This window comes from Panthera tigris, chromosome B2, assembly GCF_018350195.1.
Source record: "Panthera tigris isolate Pti1 chromosome B2, P.tigris_Pti1_mat1.1, whole genome shotgun sequence".
NCBI lineage: Eukaryota > Metazoa > Chordata > Mammalia > Carnivora > Felidae > Panthera > Panthera tigris.
The window spans coordinates 149,631,760-149,650,940 of record NC_056664.1 but is presented as its reverse complement, the minus strand read 5'-3'; the positions used below and the strand labels follow the sequence as shown (position 1 = coordinate 149,650,940).

General features: G+C 50.4%; 1 protein-coding gene across 4 annotated transcripts in view; it reads right to left on the bottom strand.

Annotated features, from left to right (window-relative positions):
- The window catches only part of SMOC2 (SPARC related modular calcium binding 2), a 167,108-nt gene that overhangs the window by 45,752 nt on the left and 102,175 nt on the right, over window positions 1-19,181 (bottom strand). For all 4 annotated transcript variants that reach the window (XM_042987545.1, XM_042987546.1, XM_042987547.1 and 1 more), the window contains exon 8: window positions 5,368-5,554. In XM_042987545.1, the coding sequence (XP_042843479.1) occupies window positions 5,368-5,554 (187 nt within the window). The remainder of the gene's footprint in view (window positions 1-5,367; window positions 5,555-19,181) is intronic.

Here is a 19,181-nt window from a genome sequence, read left to right as displayed (position 1 = left end):
GAAAGGGAGGGAGGAAGGAAGGAAGAAAGTGAGGGAGAAAGGAAGGAAGGGAGGGAGGGAGGGAAGTAAGGGAGGGAGGGAGGAAGGAAGGAAGGAAGGAAGGGAGGGAGGGAGGGAGGGAGAGAGGAAGGAAGGGAGGGAGGGAGGAAGGAAGGGAGGAAGGGAGGGAGGGGGGAGGGAGGGAGGGAGGAAGGGAGGGAGGGAGGAAGGGAGGGAGGAAGGGAGGGAGGGAGGAAGGGAGGGAGGGAGGAAGGAAGGAAGGAAGGAAGGAAGGAAGGAAGGGAGGGAGGAGGGAGGGAGGGAGGAGGGAGGGAGGGAGGAAGGGAGGGAGGGGGGAGGGAGGGAGGAGGGAGGGAAGGAGAAAGAAAACACTACGCCCGGCCCCCATCAAGTGGACAGAAAGGCGCAGAGAACGGACAGGGGGGTGGGGGGCCGCGTGGAGCCCCCTCAGGAGAGCAGGTGCAGGGGTGGCTCTAGCACTGACGGGCCCCCGGGCACCTCTGCTGAGGGCTCTGACGCCAGGCCGGCAGCCGGCACTGGCCCCCCGAGGGCCTCCCGACGGCTCCTCAGGAACGCATGTGGGAGCACCGGCAGTGGAGACCCAGGCCGCAGGGAGGACGGCCCCCGTGCCGCGGGGCCTCTACCTGCGGGACCTGCCTCCCTGAGCACCCCACGCGGTCAGCCGGGTCTGGAAAGAGTCTTGGACAGTGTGAGCTGGGGGAGGGGACGTAGGTGGAATGTTCCGGACCGACCCCTGCTGACTTTCAGGGAAGTGATCGAGGTTCCAGCGTCCCTTCTGCCGAGGTCTCCTTCCTCACTCCGGGAGGAAGGGGCGGGGCACCACGTTTCCTTCTCACAGGTCACTTCGGGTTCCTCTTTCTCTTTGCTGTTTTGTTTTCCCGCCACAGGGAACAAAAGAAACTCCAGCGTCTCCCCGGTGCCCAGTCCCGGGGCCGGGGGGGACGACCCGCTGCGGCTGGAAGCGCCAGGGGGAACCCGAGCCCCCGCCCCCCACCCTGAAAAGTCTCTTTGATGCCAGAGAAGTTAACACTCACTCACACAAACGAAACGGACTTTTCAAAACGTTGATTTTGAACCTGAAGCGTCCCCCACGCACTCAGGCGCACAGTTAAGCTGTCACGTTCACACTCGCCTGGAACGCAGTGGGGTTCGGCGTCGACGGCAGCGGGCCCACAGTCACGAGACCCTGAGCACAGGCGAGGGGACCCGCCTCAAGCAGGGTGGCCCCCACACCCGGAACCGCAGCGGGCACAGGGGAGCCAAAATCCACCCAGAGAGAGCGCGCGAAAGCAGCCAGAGGTCGAGGGATTGCTGCTAAGCTCCCGTTCTCACGGGTGACGTTTGCAGAACTACTCGCGGTCTCTATCGCAGGCTCCGGTCCGTGTCCGCGGGCTGGAACAGGCTGGAACCGGTGCCCGTGTGGGAACGGACACCATCACAGCTGACGGCCGTGTGAGGAGCCGAGCAAGCACCCCCGCTGCTGACGGGACAGGCGGGAGCTGGGGACGGAACTCCCGGCGGACAGTCAAGTGCCCGGCCACTGGGGGCACGTCCCGTTTGCAGGAGTAGCAGGGGGTGCCCCTCGGGGACAGCCACGGGCCGCTCTGCGGGGTCAGAGGCTAACCCACGACGTGGACTCTGTGCGGAGCCCTCCGCGTGGCGGTCCCCCGCTCCGAGCCTTTCTTTGAAGCGGCCTGGAAGCCAGCCACGCTCGTCCTTCCGGCTTGGTCCCAGGTTTCACTGGAGAGCTCTTAAGAATCCTACACGTGCGGATTCAAAAATGTATGTATACTTAAATGACAGCATTCTGCCTCTTTAAGAGGATGGTGACACGCCGTAACTTGCGGAAATGGCGATCTCAAGGAACAGAATTAACGCCTTTGAGGTCTCAAGTAAAAACAAATTCAGTGTTTACGCCCCTCACATTCTTTTCAATAGCGTTTCGCTCACTTGTGTGAAGTAAAAATGAGCATCTCTCGACTGTCTGCTTGCCCGTCAGATACCAGGCTCTCCGCTGGGGAGGAGGGTGATTTCGCGTGCACTTGGCCAGTGACAGAGTCGGGCTCTGGGGTGGGGAATGGGGGGGCTGCCCTACTGCGAGGTAAGAACAGCCTGAAGTCTGGGGCCCCTGGGTGGCTCAGTCAGGTAAGCGTCCGACGTTGGCTCAGGTCACGATCCTACGCTTCGTGAGTTCGAGCCCCGCGTCAGGTTCTGTGCTGACAGCCCAGAGCCCGGAGCCTGCTTCGGATTCTGTGTCTCCCTCTCTCTGCCCCTCCCCTGCTTGCACTCTGTCTCCCCAAAATAAATAAATATTAAAAAAAAAGAAAAAAAGAAAAGAACAGCCTGAAGTCTAATGGCAGATGGGCGAATGCTTCATCGGCCATCAGGAAAGTGAAAGACAGATGGCTCTGCTCTGGGAGCTAATGTAGGAGCTGGCCATCAGCCCGATCCACGCTTAGTCGGATAATCGGATAGCCCACTCAGCTCTCCCCACTATGAAGCAGGGGCCGGCTGGAACCCGCCCCTCTCCTCCCAGATCCCACTGGACCACGCATGGGCGTGGGCTCACGCGGGTGCCTGGGCCCCGGCCCACAGGGAATCACCACTCTACAGCCAAGATGCCAGTTCTGACACCAAAAGGCAGGAGAACCAAGAGGCACGTCTGCGCGTGGCCCAACCCGTTTCTGCCCCGATGATCATCCGAACCAGAAATTCTGTGCTGGACGGAAGCCACTCTCCACGCTGGCAGGCAAACACGTACTTCTACTGTCCCCGGCCCCAACATCCGGGAGTTTTCATTACCTGGCCTGGTGAGACGAGGAAAAGGGAGCTACCTGGCTTACAACGACGGTGCATTTTATTTCTATGCCTTCTCTCTGTCTTGGAGCTTTAAATTACTCTTCCCGTCGGCAAATATAGACGATAACTGAGGGAAAAAACGTGCACCATCTACACAAATATACAGCGAAACTACAAAGTATCTCCCTGGAACTGCTTGTTTCAGAAAATCGTAAGAAAATAGCTTCGATGTGACAGAAAGAGGACTTTCTGCAGGCTTCCTGCCCAGTCACAGTACAGCCAGTCGTAGATGTGGGTGAGGCTGGCCCGCAGCTTATCAGATATCCCTTAAGGTGGATAATTTTGATTTCCCAACATCCATGCCTCTCTAGAGATCAGTCTAAACCAGGTCCATTTTTCATGCCAGTCATGAGTTTGCCCGTGGTCGTGCGATCCAGTTCTGGCCAACAATCCATGAATTAAATTTGCTAGGTAACGTTTAGGGAAGGTTGTTTGGACTCCCGGTAAAGAAATGGGCTGTGTATCCTCTGAGCACTGTGGTGTCTGGATGAGATGCCCGGATGCCTGCAGCCATCTTATGACCATGAGAAGAGTCCATTCAAGGCTAAAGACAACACAGCGAGGATGTCAAAGTAAAGACCTGGGAGATCCTGTGTCATCAGTGACATCACCAAATCGTAGCGTCAACTGAAATGCAGCTTTCTTCATCTCTGTAATTCTCACCTGAGGTAAACATGGCCCCTCACTGTTTATGTCCACGGATGGATGATAGACGGATGGACAGATGCACGGATGTACGGGTGGGTGGAGGGATGAGACAGAAATGCAGGCATCCAAAGGGTCTTCCTCACTGGGTTTAATTTAATGCTGTTTCTTGAAACTCAAAGTTCTAAGAGGGAGGTACTCCCTTCTGTAGGCAAATTCTACTCCTTCTGTAGGCAAATTCTGAGAAAATGAGAACTTGATGCTCTTCTCCCTGAAGTTTTTGAAGTCACGATAAAGTCTGGGCAGAAAGAAATCGGGACAGATGGGAGGGAAGAGGGGTTCCTATATTGTTTGTCTGATTATGATAAAAATGCATACAGGTCCCCTAGGGACGACACCGTAAACCCTGGTCCGGTCATCTCAGAGCCAATACGAGCAGTTCTGGTTTCGACAGCATAAGGATTTCCGTTGGCCAGTGTGAACAAAGCCTCTCCCGGCGAGCCTGGCCCCCGTTTCCGGAGGTGTGGCCGAGGGGCCATCAGGGCAGCAGCACAAGCCCTGGCCTGGGGAGCAAAGGCCCCAACCTAAATGCACAGTGAACAAGCCTGAGTTCTAAAGGCAGAAATACTGCTTCCTGAGAAAGGTTTTTAGGAAACAGTCCCTACACACACGGGCACGGGAACCAAGACAAAGCACTCACGCCAACACCCTAAACAGATTTACGTTCTTCTCAAGCCGTGCAGGGCACACTTGTGTGGACGCTTTCCTGCAGGAGCCGTGTAGTCGCTGAGCCCCACTCTCCGGCCTGCAGGCCTGGGCGGGGGTCTGCTCTGGGCGGGCACGGAAGGCGTGTGGCCAGAACGGGTGACTCGCTGGCCACCAAGAAGCGGCTTGGATGCCACTGTGTTCTTCCGATTTGCTCCCTGCTTGTCCCGGACGGGGACCAGGTGTGGGCGCACCGCACGTCGACCAGACGTTTGCGAGCCGGTCACCTGTCCTTCGGCCGCCTGGAATCCACTTGGGCGGCTTCCTCCCCTAAATGTCTCATGGTCACCCTTGAAAGGCTGGGGGAAATAATTCCAGAAGCGTCAAAACGCTCACGCCTAGGTGCTAGATATGAAACCAGCGGCCGGATTGGATGACTTTTGAAATATTTTTGTACATTGGCGAATTATCTTATCAATCTACGAAGATTCAAACTCGATTCACGCAACAAAGGACTGCAAACGCATCTTCACTCGTGTCTATCCCAATTCCACGAGCAGTTCGTGCGCTTCGGGCGCGATGACGCAACCGCCTGGCTCAAACTCACACACAATACGAGGGAATAGATGCGTCTGCATCTCAGACCCTTGAACGGCTCTTGCTGAGCTCGCCTTTAGCACACGGTCTTGATTTTATGCTAAAGAAAGCCATTTGGAAAAAACAAACAGGAAAAAGAAAGCCATTTGGGGCGATCGGTTCTTCCGGCTTAGAAAACGCGGGGCTCCCCGTGCCACAGGCAGAGCAGGGGAAGCCCGCCGTGGACACGCGGCGCATTCTGCCGCCCACCCTGCTGGATACCGAGCCCGCCTGCCCGACTGCAGCCGGCCGGAATCGGGGCCCGGGAGCCTCAGCCGTCACCGCTCCCCGCTGCACGCTGGCAGCTCCCGGGGGCCGTCGGAGGGGCGGCGTGCTCCAGGTGCCGACGGCCGGAGCCATTCGTGTCCGCGGCAGCCCCACGGCGCTGTCCGGGCAGCAGAGCGAGGTCTGGGGCCGGGCACCCGTGACGGCGGCACCCACAGCAGGCGCGCCTTCCCCGGCCTCCCGCCCGCGCCTCCCGGCCCGCGGGCGCAGCGCTACCTGGTGGACGTGCCGGGGATGGGGCGTCCGGTGTCCACGAGGACGCACCAGCAGTAGCCGGTGGACGGGTGGCACTGCACCGGCTTGTAGAGCCCGCCGTGGGCGCACTCCGGAATCACCACGTTGTCGTTCTTGGGCTGCCTGGCCTCTTCCAGGGCCGACTGCTGCTCCTGGTCGCAGGAGGACACTGGGGACAAAGGACAGAGGCGTGAGCGCAGTGGGTCCCTCGCGGGGCCCGCGGGTGCGACCGGAAGGCTGCAGGAAGCCGGGGAGGAAGGGGCAGAGGCTGGCCAGTCGGAGGGGGGCCGGGTCGGCAGGGCTCAGGGAGGCACGGTGGGCCCAGGTGACCGGCAGCCACCTGTTAAAGGAGGGGTGGCTCTGGGTGCACGACGATCCGGACGGCAGCATCGGCCTGTGGTCCCGCACCCAGGTTTCAGTCCAGGTTGTAAAAACTGAGGCCGTTTGTCAGTATTTGCAAACTTACTTTTTTTTTTTTTTTTTTGCAAATCAGTGCTGGACTTTTAATTATCAATTAGTTTCTACTTTCAATTTTGTCACCAACTTTTATTTAAGATGACGCTGAAGCAAAGGACGTGAAAGTACACAAGCCCAGCTTATGTCCGAGCACCGAGGAACCCAGTCTCGGCAGACGGCGAGCCTGGGGCCACACGGCTGCGACAGCCACAGGGCGTGTCCACGGCACACGATGGCACCGGTGACTGTGGAAAATGCTTGCTGCTAACGGTGACAGAGGCACAATCTCACGGCATCCACCACTCATGTAACAAGCAGCTGCTCGTAGGGTTTTCCAAGGGCTAGACCTGCCCTAATTCATTTCGTGGGCTTTCTCAGGCAGCCATTTGGCAGATGAGAAAACAGAGGCACGGATAAGCCACTTGGGGAAGGCCACGCGGCTAGGAAGGGGCTGACCCAGAGCTCAGATCCAGACCCGTCAAACTCAGAAGCACAAGGTCTGACCGGTTTGTCAGCCTGCACCCGTCCGACCTCCGGGCAGATGCGGTTCTCGCGCCCCCTGTGTGACACTGACTTCAATATGCCTCCTGGGGGCACCAGGGGGGCTTGGGAGGTAAAGCGTTCGACTCTGGATTTCGGCTCATGATCTCACAGTTTGTGAGTTTGAGCCCCACATTGGGCTCTGGGCTGCCAGTATGGCGCCTGCTTGGGATTCCCTCTCTCTCCCTCTCTCTCTCTGCCCCTCCCCTGCTCATGCACACTCTCTCTCTCTCTCAAAATAATTAAATAAATATTTATAAATAAATAAATAAGCCATCTGGAAAACAGTATGGAGGTTCCTCAAAAAAGTTAAAAACAGAACTACCCAATAATCCAGCAACCGCACTACTAGGTATTTATGCAAAGAATACCAAAACACGAGTTCAAAGGGATACATGCCCTTGGATGTTTACAGCAGCGTTATCGACAATCGTCAAATGATGGAAAGAGCCCAAGGTGTCGATCGATGGATGAACGGATAAGGAATATGTGGTACATGTACACAATGGAATACTACTCAGCCATAAAAAAGAATGGAATCTTTCCATTCCGTTTGTAACAATGTGGATGGAGTTAGAATGTATTATGCTCCGTAAAATACGTCAGTCAGAGAAAGACAAACATCAGATGATTTCCCTCACATGTAGAATTTAAGACACAAAGAGAATGAACACGGGGTGAGAGAGAGACAGGAGAACCAAGAACCAGACTCTCAACTACGGAGAACATACCGACGGCCACCAGAGGGAGGGAGGTGGGCAGCAGGTGCGACCCGGGTGCTGAATCACTATATCACACACCAGGGGTTAACTAACCCGAATTTACATGAAGATGTGGAGGACAAACAGCTCTGCAAGCAAGCCGACTGCACGGGGCTATCCGCACTCCAGCACCCCCACAAGGTGAGTGCGGTCTACTCCATAATCCTCAGAGGGTAAGGAACTCGAGCCCAACAAAGTAAAACCTGGGGAGCACTTTATCCTTCGCTGTAGAGTCACACACGGTCTGAAATGCAATCTAGAAATGGTCAGCATATTCCAAACACTCCTGTTCTGGATAATTCCGGCCTAGACACAAAAGGGTAAAAATTAACACCGGCAAATTAAATCTCCCTCCTCCCCCATTTTAAAGAATTCCAAATGTGTGCGCTTGTCTGCACTTTGTCTTCGCAGTGGGCTTTCTCCGGGAGGGCCTCTGACCACTCAGCCCCTCGAGCGGACATGCGGAGACCCGGCCACTCACCCCCTGACCCCAGGAGGCTCGAGGTCAAGGCCGATCACAGAAGTGTCGGAGGTGGGACCGGTCAGGCTCTCACTCACGGAATCACTGCAGAGAACAGAGCCCTGTGTCCCCGGGCACATACGTGGCTAACGGTAGGGCGGCTCCGGGCCCCCAGGGCTGTGGGCCCTCTCCCCCTGAGCTGCCCTGAGGGACCCCAGGCCCACAGCCCCGGGAACACACCCGTCCTCCGCCTGAGCTTCTCTATGGAATCGAGTAATGGCATTCTTTTGCCTTCGCATTTCTCCAAAGGAAGGAAACGGAGAGCACGATGCCTTGAGTGGATATAAAATCTTTATAGCACTTTCCTGCTTATGAAGCGATTTTCCATAAACCACGCTTTAGTCTGTTCGGAACCAGCTGACTGCAGTTCACAGGGACTTTGCGACTGTCGACGTAACATCGAGCAGGTGGGACCGCCGAGAAGCTGAGAAAGAATGTGCCGTGGGGGACCAGCACCCAACTCAGGGGGTCCCACGAGGATGAAGGAGGTTAGATGCACGAGCGGAGCACGAGGACCGTGCTTCCCAAGTGTCAGCTGGGATGGCCTGGCACCTAACAGGCCCTCGAGGAACTGCTCTTTTTCTTTTTAATTTTTTTAACGTTTATTTATTTTTGAGACAGAGAGAGACAGAGCATGAACGGGGGAGGGTCAGAGAGAGGGAGACACAGAATCCGAAACAGGCTTCAGGCTCCGAGCTGCCAGCACAGAGCCCGACGCGGGGCTCGAACTCACGGACCGCGAGATCATGACTTGAGCCGAAGTCGGCCGCTTAACCGACTGAGCCACCCAGGCGCCCCTAGGAACCACTCTTTAGACGATAAGCGGTTCTGGTATCGACAGTGAGAGAAGGACCCAGGTTGCAGTTCCTCTGGCCACTCCGATTACAACACAAGGACCCCGATGTGTGGAATTTCGTGACTTGTCCCTTACCGACTGTATTGCCAAATGCTAGGAGACTTGTTAAAAACCATACAAACTTCCGTGTACCCCCTCGAAAAAAACATTCACATGTTGCGTTTCAGACCCTCCTCTGTGTTCCCACTAGAAAGTGTTTTCCCTGCCGTGGCCTCCTGGGCCGGACGCAGACTCCTGAAACCAGATGAGCACGACTGCGGCTTCATCAATCAGCGTATCTGTCCAGGTGGACATTTTGTAGGATAATCAGAGAGGCCTTAAATCATTCCAATGTCACAGTAGATGCCAAAATCACGGTCATGAGCAAGAGGGAGAAGGAAAACCTTGGTCTCTGGGTGCACGGCACACTTCCTGTTCCCAACAGCCAGTGCTCTGGTCCCGGTACAGAAACCCTGGGACCCAGAAGGTCCTAGCGGCAAGCGTTCCGGGCCGAGTACAGAAACGGCCCGATCCGCCCCGAGTCCAGGGTGCAGACTCCTGCCCCGGGCACAGCCGTGCCTACTTGGGTGCCGTGTCCCTGGCACGTGAACACAAAGGAGGCCGGGAGAAGGTCTCCGCGGGACTGTCCAGACCACAGGAACCCACTCCGGGACCCTGGGGAACACTTGGCTGTGCAACTCCCACTCTTCGAGGCCTCCAAGTATTTCCAATAAATCCCCTGTGGCTCCACTTACCCAGAATCAGAGTTTTTTTGGCTGTATATTAAGTCCTTTAAGCAACAATGTTCTGATCCTAAAATAGCCCAACATTAGGATCGGGCATTTGGTTTTCATTTCAACAATAACACTCCAACGATCGGGGTACCCGACGCACTGGCTGAAGGTCCCGTCAGGCACTGTTCCAGGTGCGCCGGCGAGGCGACCCACGCGACGCGGGTGATTTCTAAAGATGTAATTCAGCTCTAATCCACAACAATAACTCACGGCCACTGCATCTCTTATAACGCCACCAGGCAGCTCTTTTAAAATTTTAATCTGTTCCCTGTAAGTTCTGTCCTCTTCTGCATATGCTGGAGTTCGCTCAGCAAATACACAGCTCCATAAATAAAATCCATCCATGCTCACATGGTCATCATAAAGGAGCTTTCGCTCCAACCACAACTTGGAAACTGGCAAGAAGAAAAGGGCAGTGATTGGCACTTGTGGCCCGCATTGCCCCGTGAGTCACTTCAGACCATGAGAAGTCACTAGGGAAGGCAGAGCAGAGCCACACCTCTCAGAGGAAACCCTCAGAGCAGTTAGCCCAGGACTACCAGGACTCACACACTTGGGAGAAGAGCTGATTCCCAGCACGCACCCTGGAAAACACACTGCTCACTGTGAACGTCCACTTGGTTCCTTTTCAGAAGTTTTATTAGTGAACAGAATTTATGGTGTGATTATTTGGGCACAAAATACTTCTCAAGTTCTATCCAAGGACATTCTGTATCTATAGAAATGGTTCTGGGAAATTCTCGAAATGTCCCTTTGGAGTATTTTATTTCATATTTGAAGGTTCATCACAAGCAAAGTAAGATTAAGTCAACAATCTCTTATAATTTGCCAAGAACGTTGTAAAATATAGAAGATATTATAGCTGAGTCAGAAGAAATCTCGTGTTTGTTGCATAAACATCCTGGTCAGTTAGAAATGTTAAATTAAGCAATTTTATTTGGTAAATCTGGCTCCATGTGGGGAATTCAAACTTGTTGGAGAAATGCAGTTCTGTGTTCCACTGCTAAGGGCCATGATGAAGGAAGAAGGTCTTTAGACAAACCGATGACAACCCCTAGGAACAGAGGCTAAACAGAAACTCGATTTCTGCTTTGGAAAGTGGCTCTCCCTCCCTAAGGCAGCACCAGCCCCAGGGGACCTGACCTCGGCTCACGCTGGGGCCACAGGGAGATGACACAGACACCCTTTGTTCATAAAGGGCATGAAGCACTTATAAGTGGAGATAAACATGGAACAAAGCTTATTTTACCACAAATCCAGAAACTTTCAAACACTGAGACACAGACGCAGGGCTTTAAAAGGGCCCCACAGAAATAGGTTTCAAGGAAGGTCCGGAAACACGTGGAGGGAGGCCCCATAAAGCATTAGGAAAGGAGGCGCCCAGGGAGGGGCGTCTGGGTGGCACAGTGGGTTAAGCATCCAACGTCGGCTCGACTTCGGCTCAGGTCATGACCTCGTGGTTCATGAGTTGGAGCCCTGGGTCGGGCTCTGTGCCGACGATCCTGTCAGCACAGAGCCTGCTTGGAATTCTCTCTCCCTCTCTGCCTCTCCACCGCTTTCTCTCTCTTCCTCTCAAAATAAATAAAGGAAAGGAAAGGAAAGGAAAGGAAAGGAAAGGAAAGGAAAGGAAAGGAAACGAAAGGAAAGGAAAGGAAAGGAAAGGGAATAGAAAACTCCCAGTGCAGCTGTGGGGGCGATGGGACAGGATGGGATGGCTGTTCTGAGCCAGGATGATGTCATTAGGGAAAAGGTCAGGTTCAGGAGTAGGAGTCAGGCCCCCAGCTTTCCTCGGCCCCTCAACCTCTTGTCTGACCAACTTTAGCAGAAATCTAATCCTCACTTAAGCCCATCCTGCCTCCCAGGAGGACTGTGTGACCGAATGGCACAACACCTACAAAGTGATAGGTTCTACACAAACTTGGGAGTATTATTAATGTTGAGCACAAGGTTTACAGAACCCACCGGGCACAGAGACACACAGATAAGAGGTCCTATAAAGAACTAGACTCGCAGCCCCAAAGAAAATTTAGATACTTTCAATACCATCCACGTAGAGTTTTTCAATCACATATTCAAGCATCAGAATGGGGAAATCCGAGAGTGCTATTTCTGCCACGCGTCCATCCAGCGCTTTCGGCGTCTGGCCACAGAGACACCTCTCGACCCTCCAACCTGGCGTATACAACCCGTCATGCCAGCAAAGCTCAACATCCTCCACAAACAAGCAGCCTTCCGTTCAGTTCGTCGAGTCCGTTCTCATCCAGGCCACTGGCTTTCGGTACTCTAGATGGCCCTCCTCTCGCCATGGCTTCGTGGCATGCCATGCTGATACCGTGAGCCACTTGACCCAACATAACTGTGGTGACTGCGCCGCTCTCTCTTCCACAATCCGTTCCATCTACGCTCGTGCGGTTCCACGCAGGTGCATTTGTGCCCGACTCCACGTGCTTGCCGACGTGTGTGGCTCAGACACGTGGCCTCCTGGGCCACGCACCCCGTGCCGAGCAGATTCCTCAGAAGTAATTAGCACTTTGAGCAGTAATCTGCCTCAGTACTTTTTCATGAAAATATTAAAGTAGAAACATGAGTGCAACGCCAACTTGTCTCCGTAAATTTTCATTTCTACAGTCGTATAACCACTCTGTGCTTTTAGAAAACTACCTCTGCAAATTTGGTGGGATTAAAAAAAATTACTTAGCTTTTAAAATTATTTTATCTCCCAAGACATCAATAGATTTCAGTGACTTATAATGTGTCTGAAAGTGTGTTCAAATAATCTGACGACCAGAGGGAAGTCAGATTATAACAAATGGCTGCAGGACATTTTTGAACTTAAAGAAAAAAAAAAAAAAAGCACTTAGTTAATGATCTCATCAAGTATGCCCCACTTGATTTTAGTATGATGATGCCCCAAATGCATTTAAAGAAATTACATCCATTCCAAAAAACAGACAGACAAGAGACCTTTGGGTTCGGCCATATTTCATGGGTATGCAGGCTGCAGCAGTAAGTTTTGGCTAGCTCACCTTCCAAGAGTTTCACGTTAATATTTAGGGTTTCTCTGCTTACTTTTCGACAGGCACAGAATCCTGGGAAGCTTTCTAAAAAGCAAAATATTTGACGCTGTTGCCCATTGCGTGCCCACCACCACAGATGCAGAATTGTAACACCAGCAGGTCAACAGGCGGTTCCAGTCCTCTTCTTGATTCTGAGTTTCCTCTGTTCCGCCCTTAGCTGTCGGCACAGTTTGTAAGGACGCCACTCCAGGTCCCAAATTCTCCACAACAGGGTTTCCGTTGTTTGTGTCGTGGGGGAGAGTGACGCCCAGATGGTGGGTGGCTGGATGGTTATTGTGGTTCTTTGTAAAGGGACCCTGTGTCCCTTTATCCACATGATACTCTGCTCTTGGAACATTCTGTTTTCCCAGACACACCTCATATTAAAGAATCACATGAATTCGCCATTCAACAGCAGCCAACGCCGTAAGGGTTCTTCAGAAACGATTTGCAGGTATTGAAAGTGTGCCCATACATTACCCTAATGGCTCTTGCTTATTGTATTTGCATTAATTCGTATCGAGTTTATACTGACAGATTCTATTTTCTATTTACTCTCATTTAGTTCTATAAAGGAAGAGACAATGAGGAAAAATTAATTTTCAAAGTCAGCATCGTTACTTAAATCTCTGGCAATCCTCCCCAAAATATGGGGCAGGTTGCATGATGTGAAGTAGAGAAGACTGAATAAGATATGAAGAAACACAGAGTCAAGACTGCTTCGTCCGACCTGGCCCATGGCTTTAGGGAAGTCATGTAAATGATGGCATCGCTTGCCACGTAGTATCACACCAGTCTAACTGCCTCCTGAGAGGGTCAGAAGAGCTAATGGAATAATATAGGAGTGTATGTAGAAAGAAGGATAAGGCGTCTTTCAAAATTGAGGGACTATTTAAAATACTAGAGGGGCGCCTGGGTGGCTCAGTCGGTTGAGCGTCCAACTTCGGCTCAGGTCATGATCTCGCGGCCTGTGAGTTCGAGCCCTGTGTCGGGCTCTGGGCCGACAGCTCGGGGCCTGGAGCCTGCAGCGGATTCTGTGTCTCCCTCTCTTTCCCTCCCCCACTCATGCTCTATCTCTCTCTCTCTGTCAAAAATAAATAACATAAAAAATTTTTTTAAATAAAATAAAATACTAGAAATAATACTCAGTAACTCCTTTAGATGTTTTAATGACATTATACCCTAAATGCAAATGTTTTCAGTTACGGTAAAACTATCCATTTTTATGCAAAGAAAACTTAGGTGTTATTTTTATTAAGGTGAATTACTTCATTCACGAAATGGCAAAACGCCCAGAAAACTGGTATTAGAAGAAAACTTTCTCTATCTGATAAAAAGTATATATATTTTATTTTCTTAATTTTTTAAAGTTTACGTATTGATTTTGAGAGACAGAGAGAGTGAGCAGGGGAGGAGCAGAGAGAGAGGGAGCAAGAGAATGCCAAGCAGGCTCCGCCCTGTCAGCGCAGAGCCTGATGCAGGGCTTGAACTCATGAACCGGGAGATCACGGCCTGAGCTGAAACCAAAAGTTGGACACTTAACCAACTGAGCCACCGGAAAAGCATATATTTTAAAAACGCACAGCTAACATCAGATTGGATGATCAAAGACTTAATGCATTCGCTCTAAGATTGGAAATTGTGTCACCACTTATCATTATACTGGGTGTCCTGGGCAACGTAGTAAAGATAAGAAATAGAAACACAGAAAGATGGGGGGGGGGGATGTAGAACTTTCTCTAATCACACATGACAGGATTATGTACGTAAAAAGAATCTAAAACATCTACCAAGAAAAAACTGCTAGAATTAATAAGTGAATACAGCAAACCCTCAAGACACAATGTCAATAGGCAAAAATCACCTGTCTATGTAGTAGCAAGGAATAACTAGAAAGTACCATTTTTAAAAGGCATTTCCAATACCATCAAAAACATGAAATAAGTTTATGAAAAGATGTGCAAGACATTGAAAAAGCACTGCTGAGGGAAATGAAAGGAAACCCATACAGGTAGAGAGAGAGGTGCCATGTTCATGGACCAGAAGACTCGGTGATGTTACAACGTTCATTCTTCCCAGACTGTCTGTGGTTTCAACATAACTTCCAACAAATCCCTAAGATGCTCTTTTGTGGAAATTGGCATTTTCATTCTAAAATGTATTTGGAAAATCAAAAGACCTGAAATATCCAAAGCACTCTTTTGAAAGAACAAAGTTGGAGGACTAATATTGCTGCATTTTAAAGGTCGTTATAAAGCTGCCTCTCCAGACAGTATGTGACTGGAATCGAGATAGCTAAATAGATAATGGGAAAAAATGAAGACTTCATAAACAGACCGCAGAATACATGTTCAATTGATATTTAACAAGGCACCAAAGCAATTCAAAGAGGGAAAGTCTTTTCAACAAATGATTCTAGAACAACAGGCTATCTACGCTCCAAAAAAAAGTCTAAAGTACACCACACACAACAATTTATTTGAAAAGACTTTGAAATCTCATCATAAAAGCTAAACACTGTAAAGCGTCTAAAGAAAATACGTGAGCCTGCGTTTGTGACACTGGGTTAGACACTTTTTAGGTCCGATACAGAAAGCCTTAAGTACAGAAGAAATATGTAGTAAATTAGACTCTACTAAAACTGAAAACATATACTCACCAAAACACACCAAGAAAAAAGTAAAAGTCCAGGCCACAGACTGTGAGAAAATGTCCCTAAGGCATACATCCGACAAAGATTCAGGCTATATAAATGACTCCTACAGACTAATAAAAAAAGACGAAGAATTAAATTGGGCAAATATTTGAATAGATACGTCAAAGATAAGTAACTGAACAATAAACACTTGAAAAATGGTCTAGGACTATGTGCCACTAGACTGGCTCAAAGTAAAAATGCCAAAGCCAAGGGCTGGGACTCTCACACAAATGCAAATGATAGGAACGCTTTGGAAATCTACTCTTGGGTAAATACCCAAGAGTAATGGATAAAACATCCATAAAATAACGTATAAGAACATATATGGAAACTTATTTGTAAGAACCCTAACCTGGAAGCAATTGAAATATCCATTAAGTGGAATGAATAAATAAATAAATAAATAAATAACAAATAAATAAATAAAAAATAAAATATCCATTAAGTGGAAAGTGCACAAATTGTGGAGTATGCATACAATATGCAATTATGCATACAAAGTATAGAGAATAAATAGGTAATATAGATAATCAATAAGGATGAATCTCAAAACTATTATAATGAGCAAAACAGAAACAAGGGGGCATACAGTGCATTATTCCATTTATATGAAATTCTGGCCCAGGTAAGAGTAACACAGAACCATGGGATAATGGAAATCAGAACAGTAGTTGCCTCTAAGAAGGCACTGACCCAGAAGGGCCTGAGGGAGCTCGCCCGGTGATAGAGACCTTCTCTGTCTTGAAGGATGTGACTTCCATGGGCATTCCTGCTTGCCAGAGCTAAGCTCGTCTCACTGAGCACCACGGTCTGTGTATCTCACCGTATAAAAATATCCTCAATAAACAAACTGATACCTAAATGAATCTTCAAAAGTTTTCAAAATAAGAATAAAATAGGGAGCGCCTGGGTGGCTCAGTCGGTTGGGCATCTGACTTCAGCTCAGGTCATGATCTCACGGTCCGTGGGTTCGAGTCCCGCGTCGGGCTCTGTGCTGACAGCTCGGAGCCTGGAGGCTGCTTCGGATTCTGTGTCTTCCTCTCTCTCTGCCCCTCCCCTGCTCACGCTGTCTCTCTCTGTCTCTCAAAAATAAATAAATGTAGGGGCACCTGGGTGGCTCAGTCGGTTGAGCGTCTGACTTCGGCTCAGGTCATGATCTCACGGTCTGTGGGTTTGAACCCTACGTCGGGCTCTGTGCTGACGGCTCAGAGCCTGGAGCCTGCTTCGGATTCTGTGTCTACCTCTCTCTTTGCCCCTCCCCTGCTCATGCTCTCTCTCTCTCTCTCTGTCAAAAATAAACAAACATTAAAAAAAATTTTAAATAAATAAATAAATGTAAAAAGAATTTTTTTAATAAAAAAAAGAATAAAACAGGAACTCTAAGAGACGAGAAAATATTGGTCACAGTTTCATTGGCGACACATTGTTTTTTTAGTGTGTCTTATGAAGGGTGGTACCTCGATTCAATGATGTGCAAACCACGCGTGAAAGCCCACAGTCAGTCCCCAGCAAGTGGCACTTAACGAAAGCTCCGTCTCCTCCTTTTTTCCAAGAGGACTTGGTGTGCACGCTGTCTACGAAACCAAGAACTCTGACCATGAAATGCGGCATAAAGAACAGGACAGAAGCACCTACTGGCCGAGTGACTCTACATGTGCAGCGGTAGCTTTGTCCATAATAGCTCTTGGGCCTCCAAGGACTGACTTAACCGGCCGCAGAAAGTTTCCCTTAAAAGCTGTGCGTAAGACCCGCACAAAGTCTGTTTGGCCCCATGTCCAAAGGGCCCTGATTAATCTGTAAGAGCCTCCAAGTTATAAGCGGTTTTCCCGTCTGATCGGATGTATCACATGAACAACCCCTGCGTCCACCCCTCCTCTTTGCTTCCTGGTACCGTCCTCACTGTCCTGCTTCAGGGTCCTCTGCTGGCCTGAAATCTCACTACTGTTGGCTGGCCCGACTCCCAAGATCTCGTGGGCCTGCCACACGGCTCTGACGTGCGTGGACTAGAGTCTGTTTACTCCTGATGGCCTCTGCCAAGTCCCAGTTACCACTGCAACCGCAGCCCGGAAGGCTGGAAATGCCTGTCTCCTCAGCCGATTCCCACCCTCGTCCCCGACCGTGCCTCACATCCTCCAGGGCCTCCCACTTAGGAGAATTACATACTAACTTCGGGACTCAACGGATGACCTTGCTGGCCTGTCCTCGCTCCCTCCCCGTCGCCAGAGTTTCTGCAGCACTTCCACACGGGCAGGGCGTCACGTTGGGTCCAGACACGTGAGCTCCCTGGCGCAGAGGATGTCTGCAGGCATCAGACAAGCCGGGGCTGGACAGGTGCACGGAACTGCTTCCCTCACCCCTACTCTTGCCCCGAGAAGAACGTTCGCCTTTTCTCACTCGCACAAGGAGGAGGAGACACGTGGGGCAGAGCCCAGCCAAGATCAGCAGGTGCGTGAGAAACAAACACTGATCGCCGATTCCCACGAACATTCTGGGGTTATTTCTTGCGAAGCAGTAGCTCTCTGACACGACAGTCATTCCAGCGTAAGCTTCCAAAACCACTATCTTCTACTTTTTTTTTTTTTTGCCTCTCCTTACAGTATTTTCAAAAGTCACCCCCCAAATACTCCTAACTAAGATACCAAATATCTTACTTCTCCAAGCATTTGGTCACATTCCCTCATTAGCTTATGACCCCTGCTTTTAACGTGCATACAATTAACCACAGGTTCACTGAACAGACCTGTGCTCAGCAAACTTGGTGTGTGGGGCACCGGGCCACACACAAGGGTGCATATGGCTGTAGGGGGAGGGTCCCCTACAAAAGGTGGACATGCAGGGCAGCAGGGGCCAGACTGAGGGACCCCTGAGCCAGGTTCAGGGGTTCCCACAGCACGGGAAGCCTTGTAAGATTTTCAAGACTGCTACGATCGTATCTGTACTTTAGGAACCCTAGAGGCAGGCTTCTAGAGGACCGACTTGAGGCTATCGTACATTACCTTACCTACTAGGGTACCCAGGCCTTAAAATATGAGACGCGTAGGAGATTAAGTGACAAACTGCAAGCATGAGGAAGCCCGGATAAAAGTACATAGATAATTCAGCACAAATGCAAGCAACGACTAAGTGCCCAATTAGAGGTATAGACCGCTGTCCTTTGGAAGGCCAAAGATCTCCCGATTTACCTCCTGAAGCACTCAGCTGTAGGTGCGCACCGACCCGGTCCATGCACTGAATCAGCAGTGAGCCTAGCACCTTTGTTCTGTTGTTTTAAAGGGCATGTAAGCCACGGGGGCTCACAAAATGTAAGCTACTTTCCATCATACTGGCTACACCACCGCTGCGTGTGATCACCTATCATCTAACCTGTGGACATTAAGAGTTTCACTGCTACCTGAAGGGAGGTCAGTAAAGTATCTCAAGGTTTAAAAAGGACACCTCACATACACAAGTATCTCAGAGATAAAATAATGAACAGTTTGCTGGGGCACCTGGGTGGCTCAGTCGGTTGAGCGTCCGACTTCGGCTCAGGTCGTGATCTCGCAATTTGTGAGTTGGAGCCCCGCGTCGGGCTCTGTGCCGACAGCTCAGAGCCTGGAGCCTGCTTCGGATTCTGTGTCTCCTTCTCTCTCTGCCCCTCCCCCACTTGTGCTCTGTCTCTATCAAAAATAAATAAAATATTTAAAAAATTTAGAAAAAAAAACAGTAAGTTTGTTCGGTAGAATCCCACTTATAAAACCATATGAATTTTGCAGATGAGCAGAGACTGGAGATTGACTACAGCTTTTTCACGTATTCATTTACTTGGTTGCATGTTAATTCTGTGAAGGGGGGTTACCGTCATCGTTTTACAAATTCGGTGACGGAATCAGAGAAGGTAAATTATTTTCCGAATCTGGGTAATGAGCGACAGAGACAGCCGGGAACCAAAGTGCCGGGCGGGGGTGAGCACTTCTGACAAGTTGCCAGATAATGCTAAAGCAGGCATATATTTTCATCTGTCGCACATGTCAACAGAGAGGTTTCCATGTGTTCTTAGCATCGATTCCCTGATTTGTACTCATATTGTCTTCATCAGTCATGGAATGCCTGTGGCTTTCTTTTTAATTACACAACAGATGATCAAAGAAGGCAAAAAA